Source organism: Mustela nigripes, chromosome 8 (assembly GCF_022355385.1).
Source record: "Mustela nigripes isolate SB6536 chromosome 8, MUSNIG.SB6536, whole genome shotgun sequence".
NCBI lineage: Eukaryota > Metazoa > Chordata > Mammalia > Carnivora > Mustelidae > Mustela > Mustela nigripes.
In genome coordinates, this window is record NC_081564.1 from 63,170,094 (window position 1) to 63,197,692 (window position 27,599).

The window sequence follows — 27,599 nt, forward strand, 5'->3', positions numbered from 1 at the left end:
TTCTATGAGAAAATGGAATCACAAAATGATTGCAGTTGAGGGTTGTCATGGAGTGTAAAAGAAGCCAAAGCCAGACATATGCTAAAGTTGTGAAGGAGCAAAGCCAAGCATCTTACAGAGAAAATTTGTTCCTAGAAGGATGAAACAGATATATAGAGAAAAGCACAGGTAAGAGTGAGTTGGACTCTGACGCTGGAGAGGGAGAGAATGAGAGGAGCTGCCTGGCAACTTCCTATATCTGGCTTCCATGACATTCCCCTGTACCTTTTCAATAAGTTCCCCTCAGTTTAAACAAGCTCTCTCTATATCGCCTTTCTGTGCATACCTCTACCTGTTATGGCCCAAGTGGGTAGATTCTTGGGGGGAATAAAAAGCTAGCATCTCCCCATGGTTATTTCTCTGGGATCTCCTTTTGATTCCTGTGTGATATAAACATAAACTGTTTTTTTTTTTAAAGATTTTATTTATTTATTTGATAGAGAGAGATACAGAGAAAGGGAACAGAAGCATGGAGGAGCTGGAGAGGGAGAAGCAGGCTTCCCGCAGAGCAGGGAGCAAGACATGGGGTTGGATTCCGGGACTCTGGGATCATGACCTGAGCTGAAGGCTGCCACTTAACAACTGAGCCACCCAGGTGCCCCTAACATAAATTCCTTATAGCTGGGCCCCTAAGGCTCAGTTAGGAATTGGGGGCATTCCAAATCCTGTTGCAGATTTGGGGCACTCTGAAGTCACAGTGACAAAAAATCTGCCAGGGAACAAGAAAATAAAAACCCAGAAGAATGCCTCCTCCCGCCACCTTGCTGCCTTTCAAGTATTGAAACCTGGTCTCTTGGAGCATCCACCAAGAACCACATGCCAAGAACACTTCTTTTACTGAATTTATTGCAGCTAGGAAGATGAAGTTTCCTCCACTACAATCCAGCCATTGTCAGATCTGGAATTCCCTTCCTGGGACAATTACATGTTGCTCTTGCTAAGCTCCGAATTGCTTAGGAACTGCAGTAGCATTAGGGAAGCCTCTGGAGAGACGATCCCTTTCCAACATGGGATTGGGGTGGGAATAATCAGGAGTGGAAATTAACTTCTCATTTCCTGGAGAGAAAAAAAGATATGATGTGGACTTCAGAGGGGGTGAATTAGGCTGCATCTGGTGAGAGTCATTTAAATAGGCACATCATCTAGAATAATCAAAACCAGTATTTGGACAGAATTATCTAACTTTGCAATGTAACTTTATATCTGGTATTTCCTATAAGCCTCATGATGATTGATACCTTAGGACAAAATTCCAGTTTTCAGCTTATCCATGAGGAAACCAAGATAGAGGGTACCGAAATGATGTGCTCAGCTTCACCTATCCAGTTAGTGTCAGACAGAACCAAAACCCATATCTACCATTTCTGTCTCTCCGCTATACCATTGATTGATTGACTGATCGATTCACTCATTCATTTCATTCATCCATTCATTCATTCATGATACAGGACCAATGTTCATCCAATATGTATAGATAGGCATGATGGTGTTAAAAGAATTAGAACCTTTGAATAATCATTGCTCCAAACTCACCCTCATGCCCTTTGCACTATTGCCCTGTCCCTCCTGAAACTTCACATGATCCAAAAGCTAAAGAGAAATCACGTGGATGAATAAGGTCATGTGTCTATGTTCATTCTGACCAATTAGTCTTATGTCATATCAATAGTTAAGTGTTTTTGACATTCCACTAACCCTTACCAGACATACACTGGACTCCAAGAACACCTGTATGCAGTGAAGATATAGAGGTGTAATACAAAGCCCTTGATCTCAAGCAGTTCTCAAGCTAGAGGGTAGTGATAAATAAGAGCACACAGTATCTTCTGGAATACTTCTCATAGCAGGGAGTTCATTACTATTTAAGATGATCTATTCTCATCTTAGATCCAATCACAGAGTTTTGCATTATATTGAGCTAAGATCTGCTTCCCCGTTACATGAGCTGATTAGGACTTGCTATACCCTCCAGAGCAGAGTCAGCAAACTAAATCCTATTTTTCCTGAAACTTCCTTACATATAAGGATAGCTTTCACATCCTAATTCAATTGACCCCGATTTGTTCTCACTGTCCTGCTGGGATTCTCCTATGTCCTGGAATCAAATATGGAGAAAATTCTATAGCTGGCTCGATGCTTAAACATATTCCCAGTTTCCACATTTCCAGAATTGTCCCCAAACTCCAAATACAGCCTCATCACTCTACAGTCCATGGTGACTATCACCTCCTTTGGTTAGGTGCACCTTCTATTCATGTACTTTACTTAAGAGGTTATTCTAAGTATCTGGATCATATTCTCAGGGCATGTGCTTTCTTTTGGATCAGTGATTCTCAAAGTTGGTTGCATAGTAGAAGCACCTGGAGCATGTATTATCAAGACCAATTAAATCAACATGTGTCCCAAGCATCACTAATTCTCCTAGGTAATTCTGATTCACGAGAAAAGCATGACATTAGATAATACTACCTCATTTTCCAAAACAGGTGAGACTCCATACTGTATATGAACCCAGAAACTGGAGGTGATTAGCTCTGAGCATGTGATTTTAGATCTTGTCTTCAACTTCTTAAAAATAAAGAATGGATGGGTTTGACTCTTCTTTTTATCTTTAGCTTCAGAGAGGTAAAAATGACATAATCTACTCTTGTACTTTGAGCCATATTTGACTTGAATATATGCCCTTTCTCTGATTTTCAGGTCATGGAGGGAACAACTTATCTTGAAGGACCTTGCAGATCCTTGCAGTATCTCTGATGGGGGGGCAGCTGGGGCAGGGAGGGGTGTTTCATGATGGTCATTTCACAGACTACATGCATGCATACCTATACCACCAACAAGTACCTATACCAGCAACAACAAGTCAGCTACTTGGTGATATCAGAGGAACAATTATTCTTGTCCACACTTGACATTGTCCATGCAAGACACAGCTCAGTCCTCAATGGTTTAGTCTTTGTTTGGAAAAATAAGTTACAGGAAAAAAAAAAAAAAAGAGTGTGTAAAAGAGAAAAGGAAATGTGTATATTAAATAGATAATAAATGTGCAGCAATTCTAAAGAGGATATGACATCTGACCTTACCCTACTATTGCATCATCTGTGTTCCATGAACTTTACAAATGTCTCCTTTCTTGTATTTCTATACATTAGGTGTAGTTAGAAGTTTTGCGTGCCGATTTTTCCCACTTGGTTGTAAATTCTGAGTTGGAATCACTAGTTGCGCTACCATTGTGTCCTGCACAGTCCATACTATGTAATTATTTGCTGAGTGACTGAAAAATGCCATCACTGGAGACTGTATAAAATGAAGAGATGGTGTGTTCTGTGCATGCCCATCAGCCGCTCAGGTTGTCCCATTATTTTCTCTAGGATCCTGGGAACCTGGGAATTGGTTTCTTAAAATTGCATAGTAGCAATTTTCAGACTAACTTCTTTACCACCTTCCGATTTTTTTGTGTGTTTTAGGGTCCAATTCTCAGATAACAAAAAAAAAAAAAAAAAAAAAAAAAAAAAAGTGGTCTACTAGGGAAAGAAGATAAGAATTTCTGGGATATTTAGCTAGGATTTGAATATAGGTTGTTATATCAACAAACATTGCATCCAGGGATGGGGCTTTTATTTTTAAGAAGCCTTTATTATTATATACCAAAAAGTATTACATGGTAAACATTAAAATATAGCCTATATATGTAACATATACTATGTGTAGATGTATATATCATGTATGTAAATATTTTTATATATGTGTGTTTTATATATAGATACATAAAACAAAGAGCAAGAGGGTTCCCTCTTCCTTATCTTCCTCTCATCTCTCAGGATTGAGAAGATGAGCAACACGCAAGGAAGGAACTTTGGATGAGAAGTCAAGGTACATAGAATCTAATCTATTCATGGCTTTGCCTGAACATAGTGACCTGGACAGTCCATTCCATCTCTATTCCTGTTTTTGCAGCTTGAAGATGATGAGGTCTGGCTAGGTGATCTCCCAGGTGAATTCCTTGGTGAGAACTCCTCAGGTGAACTTTTACTGCACTGTAATTCTGTAGACTTACTTAACATCTATTATAATGGATTTTTCATAAGGCATGTGCTTCTTTGAGCTGCTCTTCAAAGAGACACAACACAGGAAAGAAGACCCTGTAAATATGCCTGGGTTACAGAAAGGCAGGGATGTGGGCAACAAGCTTTAGTTCTGGCTTAGAGGACACCAGAAAGCATAAGCTCATGGGCAAACCCTTCTGATTTCTGGGGTTCGCTTCCTCCACTTGGGAAGTATAGGAAATGGCCCACATGCTATGTTAGTCTTCCGTGGGCTTGGGTGTAGGATTTCAGAAATCTGGGTACACAAGGAAATGGGCAAAGGTCATCTGGTTACAGAGAACGGTTGTTTTGACATTGTATTTTGTTCCTTGATGATCTACTTTCAACAACTCACTTGCCCTGATTATTTCTTTTCTAATTAAGAATTACTTGCCCACCAATAATAATATTCTAATATAAAGGGTAGCCAAAGACCTATTGAAACGTTGCTACAACAGATGTCTCGCAGTAATGAGTAAGAGAACAAGTTTGGGGCCAATCAGGGCCCCCAATCCTCTGGGGGCGGGGCGGGGTGGGGGGGAGACAGCAAGGGTACTTGGGTCGGAAGGGGGTGAACTATCTTGAACTATCTTTTCCGAACCAGACTGAACCTCATCCTGGGACAGGGACCAGGATGGGAGTTGGGGCATCCTCCAACCCAGACCGTGGGTCTCACTGCACTTGTCTCACTGCACTGCAGCATTAGTATGAGCGGAGTGTTGAGAATGAAGATGTTCTGTAGCAAAACTCAAACCAGCAGCCAACCCCCGAGGTCAGCAGCTGAGGTGGTTGGTAGGGGGACATCCCCAATCACTACCAAATCATTCCTCAACCCCAATGTCCAAAAAGTCTCTTATAGAAGGGGTTAGTCAGAGCTCTCCCAGAATCTGAGCTCCGAGTACACCATACGTGGAGGTCTTTAAGCAAAATCACTTGCTTCCTGAATCCTATCTGCCCTCTATTATCCTGTAATATAGAGGTCCCTGAGGAGTGCCATTTCCCAGTTGCAAGTGAGTTGCTTGAAAAGCTCCCCCTTTGCAACCCAAATACAAACAGTCAAAGGTATTAGCATACCACCATATTTTGTATGAACTGAATATACTTCATCTTATTCTTTCCACCACTCTGAAGAGGAAACTGCATGCCAACGTGCATTTGCCATCTCTCTGCGTCTTTCCCCTCATCAGGTGTCCAATTTTTGTGATAACAAAAACATGCACCTAAGCAACTGAGTGCGTGTATGTCGCTTAACAACAAAAAAATAATAAAATAAAATAAAATAAAATAAAATAAAATAAAATAAAATAAAATAAACCTCTGAAAGTGAAATGCAATTACCAGGTTCAAAAAAAAAAAAAAAATGCACCCAGTTTCCAGAGCCTATCACATCTCGCGCCTCATCGCGCAGCTCCCCCCAACACTGCTCCTGTTGTGTCAGATAGTGGCAGTGTTGAGCCCGGGAACCCGCGCCGAGCCCGCGGCGATCCCCGCGGCCGCCCAGTCCCCGCGTCTGACTCCGGCGCGCAGGAGCCACTGGGCCGCGAGGGCGCTGGGGAGCGGGAGGGGCGCGAGGGGGCGGCGAGGGGTCACCGGTCGGCCTCCACGAACTGTTTTCCTCCTCCCCCAGCAAGACCCCACTCCCTCCAATTGATCGAAATTCACCGAAATTCACCGAGAGAGGGAGGGTGTAGGGAGAGGTCGCTCGCTGGTTACCGGCTGCGCCTCCCCCCGGCTCGAGCCGGGAAGCGGCCCCCGGTCCGTGGGGCGAACAGTGTGGGCGCCCGCGCCCCCTCCGAGGCAGATCGCGGGGTGGCGGTCCCCGCTCGGCTTGCCGCGCGGCCGCTCCGATCCTCCCCCCCCTCCCCCGCCCGCGCCCTCCCCCTTCCTTTCACTAGGACTCCGGGACTCGGGAGAGGGCGCGGGAGGCAGGCACACGGGCCCGACCCCACTCCAGCGCTCGCCGGGGACGCGGGCGGGCGGCGAGGGGACGCGGCGGGGGCGCGGGGCGGGCGCGGCCATGGAGCGGCGGCGGCGGCGGTGGCAGCAGTAGCGACCGCGGGCGGACGAGCGGGCGGGCAGGGCCGCCCGGCGCCGCGGACCGAACTGCACAGCTCAGCAAAAGCGCCCTCGCCCTCCGCGCGCCGCCTCCTGCGAGCCCAAACCCGGCAACATTTTTTAAAGCTCCAATCCATCCTTTGAAGAAAAGGAAAAAAAAATAGCATTGATCGGAGAGACGGGGATATATATATATAATTTTTTTTTTTTTTTTTTTTGGCTCCTGCTAAAATTAGCCGGGCTCGCCGCGCGCCTGTGTGCGAGTGTGTGCGAGTGTGTGTGCGTGCGGGCGTGTGTGTGTGTGAATGTGATTACTCCAGGACTCCTCGGGCTCCGGAGACGCCATTTTCCCCCTTGATATCTCTCTCCATAAATCGGTGGCGCGGCGGAGGCGGCCGCGCCGGGCGGGAAGCGCGGGGCCGGCCGGGGCGCCCGCCGCTCGCCGCCGCCTCCGCGCGCCCGGGGGCCCCGGCGCCCCCCGAGCGAGGGCGGCCCCCCCGCGGCTCGCCGTTTGACAGATGCTCATCGCCATGGAGTTGCCGCAGCAGCACCTTTGGGGGCTCGGGCGAGCGACGGGAGCCGGGATCTGAGCGAGCGCCGGGGCCAGCGGAGCCGGAGCCGCCGGGACATGGGTGAGCACGCGCCGCGACCTTGGCCCGGGAGCACGGCGCCCAGCCTCCCGCGGCGCCGCGGGCCCCCGCACGCCCGGGGCCGGGGGCGGTGTGTGTGCCCTGTATGCAAAAGTTAACGTCGCCTCGCCGGGGCTTTGACTTTGCACCGGGCGGGAAGGGGGAGACGGGGCCGAGGGGGCGGGATGCCGGTCCCCGCCAGGCTGCGGAGGATGGGCGCGATTCCGGCCCGCCCGCGGGTGGGCAGCGATGCTGGCTCATTTGGAGTGGCCCGTTGGTGGCCGCGATGGTGGAAGCGTCGAGCGGGAGGGTTGGGAGCTTATTGAGTTTCGCCTAATCTGATCCCCCCCCCAGCCCCCCCGCCTTTTGCACCCTCCCTCGGTCCAGCCGCCGGCTGCCGGGGCTGGCGGGTTTGGCGTTGGTGGAGTGGACTCGGGAGGGGGAGGGGGTAGGGAAAGGGGTGGGAAGCAGCGGGATATATATATATATATTTTATTTTGGGGGGTCTCTTTGTAACTTGCAGGTTAAGTGGAGCTAGAGAGCTACATTGTAACCTAGTTGGATGGGGGGGAGGTGTATGAGAATCTAACGTGTCTTTAATAGAAAGAAGAACAGGGAAGAAGTGGTCCAGCCGGCGAAGGTTGGTGTGTGCTTGTGTTGTGGCTCTGTGTTAGTCTTTCTCTTAAAATCTTAATCAATGGATCTGAGTCTCTTTCTCGTGCTCTCCGGTTTTGGGACTCTGAAAAGACAGGAATTCCCTTAAAAGCAGACGACTGCCTTTTTTGAAAGCACGCATTGTGTGTGTTTCTAGAGGAGCCCTGGGCTGGAGAATTAACGGTAGGCTTCCCCGTTCGGTGGTTTCCAGTGGGAAATCACTCCGGAAAGGGAGCCCTTCAGTATCGATTTATTGTTTTTGTCTTTCAAACCATTATCTCTTTGGCTAAAATACTGTCTGAGAAGTTCCACAGAGACAGAGTCAGGTAAACTGGACTGGGCAGATCTTCAGCAAGATGGTGATAACGGTGATGCCGTTTTGGGTGTCTGTTTGTGATGGAAGCATTGCTGGGTAATAGCGATTTCTGATCGGTAGAGCATGCTGGTTCTAAAAAAATAAGTGACTGCCTAAATGCTGTCTTTCAGCCCCCCCCTCCCCTACACACTGCATACACCCCTCCTCCCATGACCCACACGCTTACAACAATTCTGAAATCGGATCCAACTGGAAAGATTTTCTTTGGATATCGGAAAGTTATGCAGTTGGAAGAGGAAGATGAGGCTAGAGGTACCGGGGGTGTGGGGAGGGGGGGGGTTCTGATTGCCCCCTCCTGCTGAATTGATTATGTGTGTGTGTGTGTGTGTGTTCTGAGGGTGTGTATATCCATCTAAAAGGACTGTTGAGGGAAGGATTTCCGATTCGTTTCCGCTTCAAATAAACTGTCCTGATAATCTCATGGTTGGCGTCTAATGCTAAAAGGCCAATTTGTGTGTCTCTTTATCGCCTCAGAAACTCTTCCAAAAGGGTGGGTTATTCTGGAATTCTATAACAGCTACTTTTCCTTCCAAGCCCCCACCCCCTACCCTCCACTATCCACACTTTTCCCCTTGAGTTCAGTTGGAGTCTGTGGTCTTTAAGAAGATCTAATACTACTTGTTTTCCTCTTACATTATTTTTTGTTCTCTTTCTTTTCATTCCTTTGCTCTGTATCCTGGTTGTTTTTTTTTTTTTTTTTTTTTTTTTCCCCTTGTAGATTCGTACAAAAAAACTCATTTCATAAAGTAGCTGTTACTAAAACTATCTTACTGTTGGGGACCCACCTCCTACCCTCCTTTAGTTCACACAGGTAAATCTGATTCGCCCCATTCAAACTCATCTTCATTTGCAAAACGTGTGTATATGCGCGCGCGCGCGCGTGCGCGCGTGTGCGTGTGTGTGTGTGTGTGTGTGTGTCGGGAGGTGGGAACAGGAGTGGAGTAGAGAAGAGGAACGTGGAGAGGAAGGGTGGTGTTCTGTGCAGGCCACATCTGCAGCACTGGGGCCAGACCTGCACGGTCTGGGAGAGTTTCCTTTGCTTACCCCAGTTAGACGTCGTCTGGCCGGGATGGGGAGGCGGGGCCAAACCGGCCAGGGGCGTGTGAGGGAGGAGAAAGTTTGTAGCACTTTAAAATGTAGCCAGTTTACAATCCCTGGTCACTCCCTCCCCCTTCTCCCTTCTGTGGCTTCCACCATCCTGAGACTCCTGGAGGGAGGCTTGATCTCCTGCCCTGACGCAGGAGTCCAAGGTTTCAGAGCGAAGTTGAAGATGTTGTGTTTTCCTCTGTACTTCGTGAAATTCTCTGCTACCAGGGAGGGGCGTTAAGACAGATCAGAAGAGTAAGGTGGAATCTGAGAATATTTGCAAAGTTCAGGGAAGGTAGCCTGAGAATATGGGGAGACCAGGTACTCTGAAAGTGCGGCTTTGCCCCTTATGCCTCCTCCCCCGGTAAGACAAAAAAAAAAAATCTTAGTCTTGGGAAGTTGAATTGGTGCAAAAGCTGGGCTGTGGGCACGGCTAGCCACTCTAGTAACCTGAGCTGGGCTGGGGGAGGTGGTGGTGAGGGAATGCAATCGGGAGCCTGAGGAGGGAAACGGACTTGTCGCGCGGAGCAGGGAAAATAGACGCGTCACTGGAATAAACAAACTGGCCTTGGGGGAGGGGATGGCTTGTAGCGAACGTAAGGGGGCGTGGCTGAAAGGCAGCGGTAGGGTAGGAAGGGGCCACTTCTGGCTTGGGAGAAAATTATCAACTGCCTTATATGTTCATAAATGGGCTAGGCAAGTGAAGGGGTGTAATCCGATCTTTTGTATGTTAACATCACAGTGTTACATAGGAAGGCGCTGCTGGCAGGCCCAGTTTTGGACTTCACACCTGGGAATCCTGAGTGAACCTCTTCAGTGCTGGGAGGGCTTCTGGTCATGTACTTGCATTATTCACAGCAAGGTACTTTGTAAATCACAAAGTAAATCACAAATTTACTTTGTAAATCACCTGACCAAAATAAGGGTTGTGAGAAAGAGAAAACAGTGTTTGGAATATTTGTAGAATTTAGTTGAAAACAGTAGGTGGGTAGAGGCAGGAGGCAGGAGTTTGCTGAAGAAGAAATAAATAGGTAGGCATTTCCTCTGGATTCCTGATTCCATTTTTGCTGTTATCTTGACTTTCAATTCCATTAGGGGCTGAATCGATACTTCTCTGGCACAAAAACGTACCTCTAGGAGAGTTCTTTCAAGCTGGTCATTATTTTGAGATGTACTTCAATCTCTGCTCAAAGCTTCTCGGTAATATGCAAAAGGAGGAAGATGAGAGTGGTTAGATGCATGGGACGTCCTTTCTGGATTCTTGCAGACACTGAAACTTGGCTGGGCCTCAGCCTCCCAGAATGCCAGTTTTTCCCTTGGAGACTTGAAGTTTTAATTGAAACCAGAAAGCTATTGAAGGCAGACCCAGCCAATGAAACCTTGTTTTCTCTGCTGCTCAGGAATGGGAAATAAATAATTTTTTGCTGATGGCATTTCAAGTTGCTTCAGTTCTGTTCTTGCCAGAAGAATGGGGTAAATTATTGTTAACACATAGGCATTGTCAGGAGTTGCAGGGCTTTAAAAAATGGGATGGTGTTATTGAGTTTACTCAGGTCCCCACTGGAGGTCTGTGGGGAAGGGCGGGGGAGGGGGGCTACTCTTGTCCAGGAGTTTCTTCCCTGAAGAAAAGGAAGCCTCATAGAGTCCTTGCCTCACATCACTCTGCTTGGTCCTTCGGATCCTGTGATGAGGGGAACAAAGCCATTCAACTTCCCTTCCATTCTGTGATCTATTATGAAACCTGGGGAGCTTCTTAAAATGGTTTAAGCCAGGATTAAGTGAGAACCATCACCATCCTACATAGTGCCTTCGGTTTGAGCTTCTGTTAGAGCTATTTCAAAGGCAGCCCTGGTGTTTTGCAAACTCTTCATCGAGTTGCAGACACTTTGGGTCGCCTAACACTTGATAAATGCAGAAAAGTAAACACCAAGTTATCTACCCCATGATTACGGAGGGTAGATGCCAGCTTAGTCTTATTTCACTCTGGGTTTTCATGTCCATTTTTCACTTAGCCTTCAGCTGGATTCCGATGTCCACTTGGACATACCAGGTTGGAGCAATATGAAGTGTGTGGGAACTGTGACCTCAGATGACCAAGTGCAAGTTCATGGACCCTTAGAATTCTTATCTGGAATTTTCAAAGTTCTTTCAAAGTTTTAGGTCAGAGCAGCATCCCTTTCAAGGTTGGTTTTCTTATCCTCAGAGGGTACCCTCCAAGGTTGAGGGAGCATTTTTTAAAGCAGCCTTTGGCTTACAGTTGGCTTCCAGTTCATTTCAGAGCAAATGATGCCAGGGTCACATGGAGAGTGAGAGCAGACCTGAGGTCCACGGGACACCTTTTGAGGAAGCAGATAGCCCTTCCCAGGAACTGATGATGAATTGGGGTCCACAGACTCTTGAGAAATAATTGTAAGCGAAGTCAGCTGAGCTGATCCCTGGCAGGCCTAGGCGTCCACCTTTCTAAGTGCTATGGGGGTGGGGGCAGGAGAATGAATGAATAGTAAGCAGATAAGAATTGCAGAACTTTTACCTGGGACCCCAAGGCTCTGTTAAAGTGTGAACAGCATCACACCTGAAGTGACAAGATCTGCTTCAGATCCTGTCCTTACTACCTCCCAGCTAAAGGACTCTTGGCAAGTTATTTAACCTCTTTGAGCCTCAGTAACCTAATCAGGAAAATAGGGATAAACATGCTTACCCTGCCTACTTCACAGGGGTTGGGAGGATTAAATAATACCAGCTAATTTCTGTAATTGAACTCTGAGAGGATTTCCATGCTGCCTCCTGGAAATCTGTGCCTGGGATTATTGTCTCCGTAGCCCAGAGGTTAATAACCCTCTGGTGTGACCAGAAATGCCTATAGGAGTCCTTGGGTTCTAAGACAGTTGGGGGATACTTGTTTTCTGCTCATGAGTTGACTCATAAGAAAAATGTGTGCATACATGTTTGAAATCAGTTGAATTATTCAATGCCTTGTATAAGCCATGTGTATCTAAGACTCAGAGTCTCAGATAATAGGCAGTTTGGGCTCGCAGATGTTGGGGCTCAGGAAATGTTCTTCGCTAGGAAATGAGAGGAACAAAAGGAAAAAGACATGGACATGCACAGAGTCCGGGCAAAGGGGGAGAGAGAATGAGAGGGAGACTCTCCATAAGGAGCCCCAGGGGCTGAGCAGTAGCATCTAGGTTGAAGTGTTGAGCCTCTCTTAAGAAAAGAACTCCTAGCAAGATTGCCTCAGTCCCAGCAAACCTAGTACATTGTCTAGAGTCAGGAAAGTTCTTCACAATCGGTTTGCTGCTGGCCTCCCCTCGATTGCTTCTCTTTCTCTTTCCCGTGATTCCTGGCTGGCCCTGTCCAGCAGCCTGTATGCACCACACACCAGGCAGTGTTCTCCAGTGATCCCCATTTTACACAACACTTGCTGACCTCTGCTCCCATCAGACCTGTTTCCTCTCTCACCTTGGGCCCTCTGGACGTGTGTCCGCCTCCGCACCTGGGCTGGCTCTGTGTTGCTGCCTCCTCTCTGGAAGGTGTCCCGATGGGTCCCTTTTCGCCAGAGCATGCACCTCTTAGGACATCAGACCAGCTCTCAGCTCTGCACCCCGGTCTCCAGAGCACTTCGGGTCTCAAGCACTTGCCTGGCAACCGGCTCACAGCTCAGGCTGCCTTGCTGTTTGTTGTCACTACCGCCCTTGGCTATGAGTCCTTCAAGAAAGGGACCAGGTTGGCCCCATGAGGGGCTCCTCCTTGGGAGTGAGTTCCATGCTGTGAATGAATGGCAGAATTTATGCAGAGGTAGAATCCGTGAAGGAGCACAGTGTGCACCTCTTACACAGAGTGAATGAGAACCACTTGTGTTAATGGCTTTTTATACTTTTGGCTATCTTTCAGGGGCAATCACCCACTCCGTCTCTCCCTCCAAGCCTACGAGGTAATGATGTTTTACCCCATGTACATCCTACCATCCGTGGATTCACTCATTCATCCAATCATCAGCTGTTTCTGAAGTGCCTCCTAGAGCCTCGTTGGCACACTGGTGCACCCAGCTCTTGGCTTTCTCTGAAAATTCCAGTTGCTTTTTTTTTTTTTTGTCCACCACACTCTTTTTGGCACTTAACCATGCAATCTTCTTTGTTGCTTTAGTCCAAGTGCTTGCCCACTCCTCGGTGACTGAGCAAGCCTGGCCGCAATGGAAAGGAAGCTGGTGCAGAGAAATGCACTCGGCGGGGCAGGTCCAGGGTAGGGCTTGAGGGAAGCAGGCCATGGGCTGGGCTGGCCACCTGTCAGCCTCTGATGGAGGACAGTCTGAGCTGTCTTGTCCCTTGCTGGAGGCGTCCTGAAGTAAAAGGGTTTGATTGATATGGAAAGAGGGGACCATTCTGAAATTCAGTGATTGTGTAGCTAAAAATGTCCCAGGGATTTTGAAGCTTTTTTTTTTTTCTTTTTCTTTTCTTAAAACTCAGAGCTCCTCAGACCCATTTAATGGCACCCCAACAACCATCCAAACCCATCTCTTTGGTGAGAGAGCTGCACGGAGACAAGGAGAGAGTGCGGATGGCTAAGTGAAGGCTGCTACCTCCTGCGCCAGTGAGGCATCTGGAATCTGTTTTCGTGGACCTCTTGGATCTGGGGGGCGGGGTGTTATTGTTTTGTGTGGATTCCACCGGGCACGGAAGCTGAGGCCATGCCTGTGCTCCTGAGCTGTCCTCTCCATCCCCATAGCAGAGTCTGCCCCTGCTTTGGCTGTGTTTGGTAGTGGCTAGTGAGTTGGCTTCTGTGCACTTTGAGGTCAAAGAGCATGTTCCCCAGTCTGTCCAAAGCCAGAAGCCTCTGTGATTTGGGTTGGGGTGCGATCAGGAACGTTGGGCTTTGAATCTGAGGCCTGTGAAAGTTCAGCAGGAATTTTTAGTCACTGAGGAGCACACTGGTTGGATATTTAGGAAGAGGGAGGTTCTGCAAGCCACCAAGATGAAGCAGTTATTTTTACGCTAAGACTTACTTGGGATGGGTATAAAAAAAAATAAAAAGCAACACCATTAACCTAACTTGGTGAAAAGCAATTTCTTCACTGTTCCTTCTATCTGCCAAAGATTTTGCAGTTCTCTCAGTGGAAAGAAGCTGCTTGAGTTTGAACTTGGGGCTGGAGAGATGGGGGAAACTGGAGATTTTGAATTTGATTGATTCAAAGCAGTAGCCTGATGAGAATACTTATCAGAAGCAGTTGGGACACCATTGTTGTGCTTGCAGCAGAATAATGAAATCTGGGTGGCAAGTCCCTTGCAGTTGTTGGTGGCTCTGCCTGTGACCTATTATTTGAGGAATGAGAGCTTTGATTTTTTTTTTTTAAGTATGGATTAATAATGTTGGCTAAAAATTAGAATTGTTTTTTTAAAAATTTTTTAAAAGATTTTATTTATTTGATAGACAGTGAGAGGGGAGCATAAACAAGGAAAGTGGGAGGAGAAGCAGGCTCCCCACTGAGTAGGGATCCCAATGCAGGGCTTGATCCCAGGACCCCAGGAACATGACTTGAGTGAAGGCAGACGCTTAATGACTGAGCCACCCAGGTGCCCCAAAAAGAATGATTTGTTTTAAGACTCCTGTGGACCTTCTTTCTGCTTGTTATTTTGTACTCAAGAGCTTGCTTACAGTTTTTTGAGTTTTTTGATCCACAAATACTTATTAAAATCTCAACATTGCCGCTGTGCAAGCCATTGTTCCTGATGCTTTTAGGTGGATAGGGTCTGGTAGGAGACATGACTTTTGCCCTTGGTGAGTGGACAGTGTATCTGTAGAGACATGCATAGCTCCAATGGAAAGCTTCACTCTGCAGCTGAAGTGGGAGCACAATCTGATGGAATTGTAGTATTTGTATGATCAGGAGCAGTCAGGGAAGGCTTCGAGGAGGATGTGGTGTGGGGTGTGACAATAGAATTGGAATGGAGGAGGTTCTTGGTGGGTAGAATAGCTTTGGCACAAAAGCAGAGGTGGAACAAAGTTCATATGTGCATTTGGCATTGCCACAGGCAAGCAAGCGCTAATCACGAGGAAGCAGGGCAGCTGGCAGGGGCCGGACAGCCCTGACAATCAAGGTCCAGCTGGCTGAGGTTGGTGGGCAGATCACCCATGGGAGGCATCTTGCTGATGGGAGGTCTGCTCAGTGGGAAAGACCAATCACTGGGGCCTCTAAGTTGGACCCACAGTCTAGCTGTCCAGAGTTTTCATTCATACTCATCAACTTTTCAGCCCTTTGACTCAACAGACTTTGTTTGCTTGTTGCCACTTACACATGCATGTGACCAGACCCTGATGGGCCCAGGGGGGATGCCAAGAGATGGAGAGGACACTGTCTCTGCTTTCAGTCTTGTAGAAGACTTTGTAAGAACTTATGAAAACCAGGGGAGGAGTAGCAGAGGACAGTAACCTAGGACTAAATGAACTGCGGTAGGAACCCAGGGAGGGCCAGAACCTCGGGGGGTTGGGCAGATCCCAGAGAGCTTGGAGAGCAGGTGGGGCCTGGGCTGAGTCCTGAACAATGGGACATTTTTGCATACGTTCAGAGCCCCAGAGAAGATACTCGTTTTGTTAATGTAGGGACAGAAAGAAGATCACTTCTTAGGGACCAGTGTTCTGTGCAATGTCAGGGGAGCAAGACAGATGAAACGGGGTCCTGTGAGAGGAAGGCTAAGGCTGCATGTTGAGATGGGAGCCATGACCAGTTTTCAGAATGCAAGGGGAGTAGACACGAGGACCAGAAGGATGTGCCCATCAGAAAACGTTCACACATACCACACAAGAGAGAACCCCGACATCTGACTGTCCCATCCACCACTGGGTTTGTCAGCTACCAGCTCTTTGGTCTGGTCAAAGGTCTATAGGCATCTTTAGAATAAATAGTAAACTATATACAAGCATTCAGAGTAGGGATCAGCTACTCTGGGGACCAACAGTGCCCTGGTGCTGGTATTCATCAACAGGAATTTAAAGTACCATTGGAGAAGGACATCTACACGTTTTCATAACAGTGCAGTATTTAAATGGCAGTTCAAGATTGCTGAAGAAGGAATATCGTCAAGGAACGGAAGTGCTGCTAATATTTGTTGAGCTCTGGCAGGCCCAGCATCCCCTCTGTGGCAGAAGCGCAGACACGCAGGTGTCAGGTTATACTGTAGATCCGAATGGCAGTGAGCAAAGCAATTGTGGAATGAGATGCTTGAGAAGTTGAGGAACTTGAATTAGGGCTGAATAGGGAGTGGGTTCGAAACCAGAGGCCCTTGAGAGAAGGACTAGGGAACTTCTTATTTGTTGGATTTTTTAGTTTTTCCCCTTTGCCTTCATGGTAGGCCTATAATTTTTGTCCCCAATTTATAAATGGCGGGTGGAGGACCAGAGCTTACGTTGACCCCTAACTCTGGGTGTTTAAAGACTGGTGGCATTATGAGTCGGTGGGAAGTAAGTGACATTTGGAGTCAAAGAGCACTACTTCAGTGATTTAAATTACTTCCTCAACATCAGTTTTTTTATCTTTAAAATGGGCGCATCATGGGGCACCTGGGTGGCTCAGTGGGTAAGGCCTCTGCCTTCGGCTCGGGTCATGGTCCCGGGGTCCTGGGATCGAGCCCCGCATCGGGCTCCCTGCTCAGTGGGGAGCCTGCTTCCTCCTCTCTTTCTCTCTGCCTGCCTCTCTGCCTGCTTGTGATCTCTGTCTGTCAAATAAATAAATAAAATGGGCGCATCTCAGGGTTAAATCCAATAAAAAACCTGAAGTACCCATTGTATCCTAGATACATGTTAAAACTTAGGATCCTTTTCTTTGCCAGGTGGCTCTCTCGCTTCTGCTTGGACATGAAATGTGATCACACGGTTCTTTCTTACAGGTCTGCCATATTTCAGCTCCTGGGGTGCTATTCTGCGTATGTTACTTCCTGTTGTCCTTGTACAGTTCTGTGAAAAGACTAGGAGGGCAGGTGAGAGAGCTGATACCCAGGATTGGAAGTGATGTGGTGAGTCAGACGGCAGACTGGTCTTGGAGCTCACATCTGTAGAAGTAGCCAGGGCTGCTGCATTAAAAGCCAGCACCACCTTTTATTTTAAAGAAACATTATCCCGTGAAAGTAAGACTGTAGGCTTTGGAATCATATAAACCCTGAATTTGATTGTGGATGTGGTAGAAAGAGTGCGGGCTCATGAGCAAATTATTAACCTCTCTGGACTATTATTTCTACATCTGTAAAATGAGGACAGGTCTTCTGTATAGCTGGGCTGCTGTTTCGATTAAACTCATCACGCCTGTTGAGGTCATTGGTTACACCCTCACTCCCGGCGAGGGTGGGCTTTCCTTGACTGCATGGAGGTCACAGGTACCAGGTGATAGGCGAGAGGTAGAGCTTGCCCTACTAACTTGGAGACTGCCCCGGCCGGCTTGCCCTACTAACTGGGAGACTGCCCCGGCCGGCCAGCGCTTTAGAGATCTTCCCCCAGGGGCCCCAAGGCTCATGCTGTTGTGCTGTGTTATTGGTTCCCAGAGGAGGCACTGTTTTTGAAGCTAGAGCTGAAACTGTTGGTTAGGGCATAGTGTGCAGCTTTAGGCCTCAGGAGTCTGATTCTGCTTGTCTCCCTGTCATGGGGATCCCTGAACACCGGGACTACTCCTTCCTGCTGCATTCGGCTCAGCCAGATGAAAGCCACAGACCCAGCATGATCTATAAGGAGGTGGAAGTTACCAGCCCAGCCTTAGGAGGACTCTGGTTGTCAAGTTGCAGGAATAAGGCTTAGCACCCGGGAATATCAGAGCTGCAGGGGGTCACAGAGTTCACCTAATTGCATCCCTTCGTTCTACAGGTGGGGTTGGGGAGACACAGGGAGAAAAAGGAACGTGCCCAAGGCCACTCACTCCAGTTGGCAGAGCGGGGAATTGAGCCTGTAATTTGTACTAAACTCAGTCATTTTCCTCCATAAGACAAACTGGGAAGAAGAAAAAAGCAATACTCAAACAACATCAAACACTCAAGTTAGCAGGTGCAAATTAAACTATTTGTATGTGCTTCCCATTGTATAGGGAGATTGGGGAGGTTGGCCTCCAACCCCTGTCCCTCAGGCTTTTCTTGGGATCTGTGAAGAGAGGCAGCAATTAGCCAAATACTAGCTTAGATGACACAGACTGGGGAGGAAATCACATTTACCAAAAAATTTGAGCGTCCACCAAGGTGATCCCAGCATGCTCTTTCATAAATATCTTCTTTAATCTCCAATTACTTCTCAAAACAACCCTTGAGGTAGGTTTATAACCCAGTTTCCAAATGAGACTTGAATAGTATAAACCTATTTTCTAGGAGCAGTTAGTAAGTGGGAAAAAGAGGCTAAGTAATCGAAACATGTGACATCAGATTGGTGTTCCTTCCATTCTTCTTTTCAAGGGGAAATGTAGCTTGGACACTGGCTGTCGGATCCTTACTTTGTGTGCTCCTTGTGCTCTGAAGTGTCTCAGAGATCCATGTGAAACCCAGCCCCTACCGCTGTGGAGTTTCTGGTCTGGTGGGAGAGATAAATAAGTAAAGGGAACATTGTAGTACACTTTGCTGAATGCTTGGATAGCAGAATGCCCAGGGAAGCGAGAGCAAGACCATTTATGGGTGTGAGAGAGAGAGTTGTGTGTGTGTGCACATGCTTGTGTACACACAACAGGAAAAGAATGGAAAAGGAAGGTCTAGCCAGCCTTCATGAAGGATGTGCAAGTTGACCCAAATCCTGAGGATGACTTAGAGGTGACAATGTAGAGAAAGGAAAAAGGGCAGCCAGAGGAATTAGTAGGGAATCCCTTGAAGCAATGCAAAACAGGGGACTTTGGGGGAGCCATAGCTCAGCAGGGACCATTGGGGAATGTGGGGGGGGGGGGGCAGCACTGAAGCAACACTGCTTGGAGGAGGCCATCTGTGGTCAGGAAGCTACCACCCAGGTACCTGGTAGAAAGAAGCCACTGAATCTGACCTTCATTCTTTGCTGTGGGCCACTGGTGTGTATGTAGGGTTAGAGGGCCATGATGCAGAGCTGCCCTTGCCCTCATTGATTAAGAGCTGAGTAAGGGTTGGGTCACTTGATCAATTTATCAGTGTTTATGGAGCATTGACTCTGGGTATTTCTACCGTAGGAAGGATTTTAGGGATGCATCACTCAGAGTCATGGGCACCTCAGTCAAATGACTTTTGGTGGCCTCTGACACAGTCTCTCATTCAGCATTTACTCAGCAAATAATTTGGAGTGTTGCTCCATGGATCAGGGGCTGTACTAGGCTCTGGGGATTCCACGGTGAACCAAGCAGATACAACTCTTACCCTCAGGGGCTTACCATCTAGTGCGGCAGGAGACAGGGTACAGAGTTACAACCAAGGGCATCATGCGTGTTTATAAAATATAATAAATGCCAGTGAGGAAAAGCTCTATGCTCTAAAGGCACAAAATAGGGACTCCTAATACAGTCCCTATTTGACCTGGGCCTGAGTAATGAAGACCTTAACTCAAGGGGACAGGAGGAAGTTCCAAGGCCCATGCCAAATCCGTCAAATGGGAAGGGCCACTTCTGACTCCCCACCTAAATACCTTAGGTGACATAAAGAAAGATGAACACTCATCTACCCCCCAAATCAAAGTCAGACTGCCAGTCTCCTGAAAGTATCTGGGAAGGGACTCTTAAAGCTTTAGGCCAGTGAGCCTAGGTCGAAACACATTAGCTTCCCTATCTGTGGGGAGGTAGAATTACACTCCATTCTTTTATACCATTTGCCTTCTAAGATTGGAAATGCCTAATTTCTGTTAACTAGAAAAATCAGCAGTCATCAGGTCTCCTGCATGGGCGACTTGAGTAAGACAGCATCCCTTCTATCATCGTTATACATAGTATCAAAGTCTACAGCTTTCAGGAAACAAATGGACGAGATGGAAGGAGGGAGGTTTGGGAGGAGTGGAAGTAGGGTGTTGACTTCTGGGCATAGGTGGGTCAAGTCCAGCTCTGAGGGAGATATAAAGAGCCTTGTCACAGGGCCTAGTAGGCATTTCAGCTCTTCAGAGTTTCAGAGCATCTGGCAGAAAAAGTTCTCAGAGTCCAGCAAAATAGTCACAGATAGATGTCTACTGTCAGTGGTGTTCTAGTAAATGCTTAATGCCTTGTTCTCCAGGTTTGTTTTTAAGCTGCGATTTGTGGAGTTTGCTGATTCCTCTGGTGTAAACGCTCCTACCACAGCAGGTTTTCAAGCTACCAGCCTGACCCCATTGCATGTGGAGTTGGGAAGAGAGATACAGGACAGGTTCTCAGGGGCTGGCTCTGGCCCACTGCTGTTATTGTTGGTGAGAATCCGAGATGATGGGTTCACTGATAGCAGCCATAGCCCTAGAGAAGGAGGATTTGAGTGCCTTCCAGATGCAGAGTCCAAAGCAGCCCAGTGCTTTCTCTGTAGGTCAAGATTGCTCTGTAGGACACTCTCCTCATTGAGAACATGAGCAAAGAGAAAGAACCAACATGAGGCCTTAGAGCGAAAAATACCCAAGTAAGGTAAAAGGAGCGTATCATGAACATTAGTTATTCCAACGGCAGAATAAGAATTTTAGGAAGATGCCAGATATCTGCGCAGGAAGAAACGTGGCCCTGGTGGGCTAAGAGCACAAAGGAACAGAGGGAGGACGCGGGCATCTAAAGGCATCAGAGTCGGCTGGAAGGAGGATGAATGAGGTAGAGAAAGGAGAGCGGGATACAAGCTGTGCAATAGCAGAGGGAGACCGCCACGGGAAGTCGAAGTCCGTTGCTATTATGGAGGGTAGTTTGAGGGTTTGTGCTCACTCCCATAGCGCAAAATCAAGAAATGGAAACGTGAGAGGCAATCGGGGACAAAGATGAGAGTCTGAAGTGAGGGTTCTGGGGAAAAATTGAGAAAGAAGCCTAAGACACTGAATAGAAGAAATATCTAAAGGAATGATCGAAGAGGAGATTCCCAAACTAGGAAGAACCTGCCTCTGTAACTCCGAAAGGCTCATCGTGTCGTGGGAAAAATAAAAGGAACGAGATCCATGCTATACTCATTTTGTCGTTAATAAAATTCTAATGGAATGGAAGGAAAATCTTCGACTGTAACGGCCTAAAACAAGGTGCCTACAAAGGAAACAGACCAGGCTGGCCTCCATTTTCTCCTCTGTTACTTCAGATGTTAGAAGACGGTCTTCAGAGTTTTGAGGGAGAGAGGTCCTAGCCCAAGGATTATGCTTTGGCAGATAAAGACGGAAGAGGTGCCTTATGGGGATTCGCAGAGCACAGAACTGACTGCAGTGGGGCTTCAGGGGAAGCGTTCTGGGGGAGCGGGGAAGGTCAGGAATGAGGGGGAGGAGTCTTCCCATGTTTGTGATTGTTTGCCTCTAAGACGGTATGGGGTGCAAGTGTTATTTTTATTTTTATAAGGAGCATGTGGTTCTATTAAAAAAAAAATAAAAGCTATAACCTAATAAGGTAGATCAGGAAGACATTTGTTCCATCTTGTTGATGAGACATAGCGGCCCAGAGAGTGCTTATGAAGGCTCCTACTTGACAGGATTAGGTCCAGAATCCACGTTTTGAGTTCAACAGAACTCAAATTCTGTTTAACAAAATATGCCACAGGCTCTGCTGGTTCCACCATATTGTCTCTTTGGAAGGTAGCAGTCGTGCTGACGGATGGCCTGTGTGTGGGTAGTGCCCTGGGAGCAGAGCAGACGGGAGAGGTGGATGATGGTCAACCAGCATTTCCTGAGTGTCCAGTATGTGCTGGGCACTGTGGTAGACACGGGGATTGCCGGCATGAAGAAAGAATGTATTCCCTGGGACTCATTCAGGTTCTGAGACACGTCTAGCCAAGCAGGATTCCCTGATCCCTCAGAGAAATAATTCTGAAGGTTCACACCGTCTAAGTTGGAGTGCCCCCATAGGTCTGTGGCTGTGTTGGGTAAAGTTAGAGGCTTGAGTCTGGAAGAGCCCTCCCTCCATTCATTGCTGAGAGAAGTATGGAGTAAGGGACTCCGAGTGGCCTGTGTAACAGTCACTGTGGGTGGCAGAGCCAGGCAGGAGCAGAGGGCACGTACCTGGACTCCTCCCCACCATGTTCTCTTCTAACTCACCACCCTGGTTCTCGCCCCCCTGTTTCCATGGGACCTGCTGGGCAGTTATTTCCTTAGCAAGTCTGATTCCTCCTATCCCCTGTCACCAGGTCCTGCAGGCAGCCACGGAAGGGTTAACTTTAGTTGGACTGGGAGCCGGAGCCAAGTACAGAGTGTCCATTGTGCACCCGCCCCCTCCACCCCCTTCGGAGGAGTCGCTGACTGCTGGAATGTGACAAGGCAAAAGGTTTTCACCTTGCATTGGCTTCCCTCCCCTGGGAGTGTGCAAGTGGGTGCTTGTGCTCACGCTCACGTGTTGGCAGGGGTGCACCGCAGGAGAACTCTCAGTTGTCTTCCAGACTCACCGAAAAAAGCGAACTGTGAATTTGGGGTGTCAGGTACGTGCCGGGAAGAAGGCAAAGGAAGAACAACAGCTCTGTGTGCTGGTGAAGTAAACAGACAGGTTGGGTTTCTTTGCTCTTCACTTTTGAAAGCTTCTTTTTATTTTTTTAAGGTGAGGGGGGGTGCGTGTGGACGTCGGGGGCTAGACTGTAATCCTCAGCGTGGACCGCGTGAATTTTGCAGAGGGTGCTTGGGCGGGCAGAGCGACAGTGGGAGTCCTTAGGACCACAAGACTTGGACTAGCTGTCAGGGAGCTTAATTCATTTTCTTTCAGAGAGAACTTGAAGTCCTTCAGGGGCCCGGTCCTGCACTGGGTGCTGAAGCGAATGTAAGAGTTGTAAACCACATTTGGTCTCAGCCTAAGACTGAATTGTAATCGAGGAAGGGAAATACAATTTGTGTACTCAAAACAGCTAGAAGACAATGCAAGACTAGGATATAGTGGCAAGCTCTCCAGCCGGGTGCAGTGTAAGACAGGCCAGGGCGTGGAGGCAGAGGTCCAGAGTTTATAAAATGTTGCCATGGAAAAGTGTAGACTTGGGCATTGACCTCAAAATATGGGAAGGCTTCGGATCTGTTTGTTTGTTTGTTTGTTTGTTCATTCCTTCTTGTGACAGACATTGGGAGAGGACCAACTGTATGCCAGTCATTGTGTGGGTAGGTAGAAGGGATATAGGAAAAGATCCTGTAAAAATACCAAGAGGGAAGAGTTTTATGTGTGTGTAATGCCACTGTGGGGACTGGTTTGATTTGAATAGGAAATGCGAGTTGGTGGCCAATGAGCCCTAAGACTGGATTCTTAAGGTGAGACCAGTGTGCAGAGACTGGAAGTGATGTGCTCCTGAACCCTGGGCTGATTGAAAGTACATTACTGTTTGATCTCTGGTATTTATCATGTCATAGTCAGACTGCCCTGGTTCAGGTCCCTGTGCAGCAAGAATTGAATTTCTGCTGTGCCTCCACCTGGTCCCCCTGCCTCTACTATCAGGTTCCATTAATTCATCCCTTACACTGCATGCTGGAATTATCTTCCTAAAGCACAGCTTTGATAGTGCCCCTTTCCTACTGACATCCCTTAAATGGCTTCCCATTACCTGTAAGATAAAATCCAGCTCATTAACATTGCAGGCAAGGGTGTCCCTGATCTGGCCGTACCCTTTATATCCAGCTTTACCTTCCACCGGTCCCTATTTCGTTCAGCACCTCTTGGCTGAAAATCAGCAAGATGCTCTTTCATGAGCGTCACCCTGCAAGCTCCTGCCCCAGGCCTTGCCTCATGCTGTCCCTTGTGTCTTCCTTCTTCTCACTCGACCTGTTGCTGAAGCCCTTGAAGGTCAAAGCCAGATTCTGTGCTCTCCTTGAAGCCTTTCCTGTGCATTCCTGTCGATTTATCTCTACTTTGTCCAAGGAGGAAACATTTTCTCTTTCCTTTGTTTCTCTCCTTTACTATCGCTCATGTAAATATCTGCTCTGTTTCAGTCATTTTCCAGTCATTTTCCAGATCCCTCTTCAAGAATAGAAGCTCCCTGAGGAAAGAGACTGTATTTCCCTTCTTATCTTAGGATCTTGACTGGAGGAGAACTGAAAAACAGATTGTTGGATTTTCATGTTTGGCAAACCTCTTATGACTTGAGCTTTAAGTTTTGGGGCATGGTCTTCTACATCAGTTAACGATTTCTACCTTCAAACCTAAGGAATTCTGAAGGGAATCTTTTTTTTTGAATGGAAGATACTGTCTTCGTAATATGCCCATTGCACACTGCTCTCCATTCCCCTGTAGTCAGATTTCATCATCTCGTTTTCATCACAGAACCTGCAGTAGTCATTCAAAGTTCCAAATGGATTTCATTTAGGAACTTCTAGTGGAGAACTTGTGTCATTTTTTCCCTGACACAAGGATAGTTTCATCGTACATACCTGGGAATTAAAAGGTAATGTTGAAGATTCCTGCCAGGGGAAGTAAACCACCAGGCACTACCATAAAGCATGGTTTGCAGTTCCGGTGGATTTGAGGTACAAGCCGAGAAAGGTCTGCTGGACAATTGCTGCTTGAGAAATAGGAACACATTCTAAGGCATCCGCATGTCTCCTCCAACAGCTAGTATGGTGCGCGATGCCAGAATGAATGTTGACTTGAATCTGACTTTTGAAAAATTATATAAAGTTTTGGGGTGGTAGGCAGACCAGTCTAGATGAGACAAAGAATCTTATAAGTAAAAGAATCTTCAGTGGTCATTGGGTCTCACTGCCCTCCCCTGCCCCTAAGTGGGGACTTGGTCCCTTTGATAGCCTGGGGCACAGGTGGCTGTTCAGTCTTTGTGTGGCAGATTCAGGGAAGTTGCTCTCACTCTCTCTGTCTAGAAGCCTCTTCTCTTCTAGAAATGCTGCGTTCACTGGGTTTTCCCCCAAGAGGAAGCAGTTGTAAATGTGTCTTTCTGCAGGGCTGAGCAGTTTCCAGGAGCCGAATACGCACCTGGGTTCCTCTGGGGAGCAGGTTCACCCTTGCAACCCTGGCTGCCTTGCTGGCTAGCTTCCTCCCAGGATGTCGGCTGAAAATGTCCTGATTCTAGAGGGAGAAAATACATGCCTAGTCTCCAGGCTTTGTTTTTGGCTGTTCTGAGTGTGCCTTTGCAACTGTTGTTGGGCATTTTCTGGTCAGCACAGGTGTTGGTTAATACCTTATACGTTGCTGGGCTCCAAGGTAGAAACCGAAGGTGTATGGTGGTAATGTCTTCTGCTGGGAAACCTCAGCGTTTTGAGCCACTTAAGAAGGCTCGAGTGTGATCTCACCTACAGCCTAGGGGTGGAAGGAGACGGAGTATTGGAGTTTTGTGTGGCCCCAAGGGCTCTCAGTTTTCTCTTGAGGATAAGCATTGAGCTTCTTTTGGGGCTTTGAAGATGATGAGTCTGAAATTGGGACTAATGGGACATGTGGTGAGTAAGGGTGAGGGATAGTTTAGCTGGTCCTGTGATGGTCTGACCCGACTGATGTTTCTAGTTTCCTCTGGGAGGAAGGCAGAATCAAAGCTCCAGGGTTGCAGAGGTGGAGAGGTCGGAAGAACCATTCCTGGCATTTCCAAAGGCCTGTGAAATGCTCCCTCTCTCTCTCTTTTCTCTTTTTTGTTGCCACAAAGACAGAATGCTACTTCGTTTAAGGACCAGAGAGGGAATTAAAACTGTCTTGAATGGCTATTTTTATCTAAATAATTGATCATGATTAAATATCTTTTGTGAGGACAAAAACATTTTTAGCGATTGTTTTGCATTAATCACAGCATTCGAACTGATTCTCCACTGAACTCTTTCTGTTTTCCTCTTTCAAGCCTGCATCTAAGCTCTGCGTTTGTTTTAAGAAATAAAGATAATTTTGTGTAATTGAAATAATTTAGCATGAAAAATGATAAAGAAAGAATGGTCGGGAGGTTAGCTAAGTGTGTTCCTCCAAGATGATGGAGGGCTTCGCCCCGGCATTTCAGGGGCGGGGGAGGTGGGGGGGGTGGTGTTCAGTTTCCAAACTGTTCTTCACGCGTGAGAGGGAAGTGGTGCGAGAAGTCAGCCCAGCCCCGGTCCCACAGACCTGCCTCAACACTTCAGACTTCCCTTTCGTCATGGTTGGTTTTGATGGTGACTCAGCTTGCTGTGGCTTCAGTATATAAAAAACTTCTAGCTTGTTATTGGACTGGAGGACTTTGCTTCTCTTATCTTTATTCTTGGACCCACAGCCATAAAAATTAACAATTCAATGAAGGTGTGTGTGTGTGTGTGTGTGTGTGTGTGTGTGTGTGTGTGTCCCCGCCTCCCTCACTGCCAATAGAATCTAATTTGGGGATATGCATTTTTTTTTCCCCCTGATGGCCATAGATTAGAGGGAAGGGGCTTCTGGAACTTAGATTGAGTTCTTTTTGAGGTCATTTTCCTTCCTGCCATGACTAATTATCTCTCTGCTTCTCAGTTGCAGATCTGACCTCTTCTGAACACGTGGCCGTGTCTCCATCCCTGGGACTCTGAACCCAGCAGCTGGACCACTTTGTCCTTGGGATTTTGGGTGTCCTCTCTTCTTAATCTTTCCCCTTTCCTCTCTTCCCTTCCACCTCCTGAGAACTCCTGAAGACTGTAGGATTGTCATGGAGTCCAGGGAAATCTTAAGCAGCTCCCGGCAAAGGGGGGACGAGTCGGAATTCCTGCCTGTCTCCTCAGCCAAGCCCCCAACTGCCCCTGGCTGTGCAGGAGAGCCTTTGCTCTCTGCTCCAGGAACTGGAAAGGGGATCCCAGTGGGCGGAGAACGCATGGAGCCAGAGGAAGAGGATGAACTGGGCTCAGGGCGGGATGTGGATTCCAACTCAAATGCAGACAGCGAGAAATGGGTTGCAGGAGATGGCCTGGAAGAACAGGAATTTTCTATCAAGGAGGCAAACTTCACAGAGGGCAGTCTGAAGCTGAAGATTCAGACCACCAAGCGGGCTAAGAAACCCCCAAAGAATCTGGAGAACTATATATGCCCACCTGAGATCAAGATCACCATTAAGCAATCTGGTGACCAGAAGGTGTCCCGTGCTGGGAAAAATAGCAAAGCCACAAAGGAGGAGGAAAGAAGCCACTCCAAAAAGAAGGTAGGGAGCGCTGTTTGTAGGTTTTTTTTGGTTGTTTATTCATCTTTGCCATTCTCCCTCCAACTGTTAAAGGTCTGTGTGCTTCTTACTTATGTATTTTGGAATTATCAATTTCTTTGATGGACTACTCAATGCCCTCCAGGAGAAATGCCTCTGATATCTTGGTGTAGTTTCTAATTTATTATTATCTTCTACCCATATGAAAATCAATAGCTACTGGAATGATAATTCTGGAGCATTCCTATTTATTAGGTAGCTGCCAAGTGACTGGGTCAGACCTGGCTAAGCTGTGACAAAATATTTGCATCTTTTCATCTAGTTAACAGTGGGATGTTAAAAGTTTTTGGTCAGTCACAACAGTCACGGACCTATATAACCTCCTTTTGGTTTCAGTTACCGCTGTAAGTCTTTCTAAAACAGGCAAGTCACTCACTGGACTGAGGAAGCCATCTTCATAGTGATTTAGGCTGTTAGACAGCTCGGAGATCATTGCTCTGAAAACCGCTGGTGAGCCCTAGGAGCTCAAGCTGGAAAAAGAAAAAGGGGCAGG

At 47.4% G+C, this 27,599-nt stretch overlaps 1 protein-coding gene across 3 annotated transcripts in view; it reads left to right on the top strand.

Annotated features, from left to right (window-relative positions):
* The first annotated feature begins 6,650 nt into the window (after positions 1-6,650).
* Positions 6,651-27,599, top strand: part of SETBP1 (SET binding protein 1) — a 361,300-nt gene continuing 340,351 nt past the window's right edge. The window contains exons 1-3 of one of the 3 annotated variants that reach the window (XM_059409568.1): positions 6,651-6,811; positions 22,148-22,500; positions 26,392-27,049. In XM_059409568.1, coding sequence (XP_059265551.1) covers positions 26,564-27,049 — 486 coding nt within the window. In that variant the 5' untranslated portion in view covers positions 6,651-6,811; positions 22,148-22,500; positions 26,392-26,563. The remainder of the gene's footprint in view (positions 6,812-22,147; positions 22,501-26,391; positions 27,050-27,599) is intronic. The other 2 variants (XM_059409569.1, XM_059409566.1) reach the window with 2 other exon arrangements.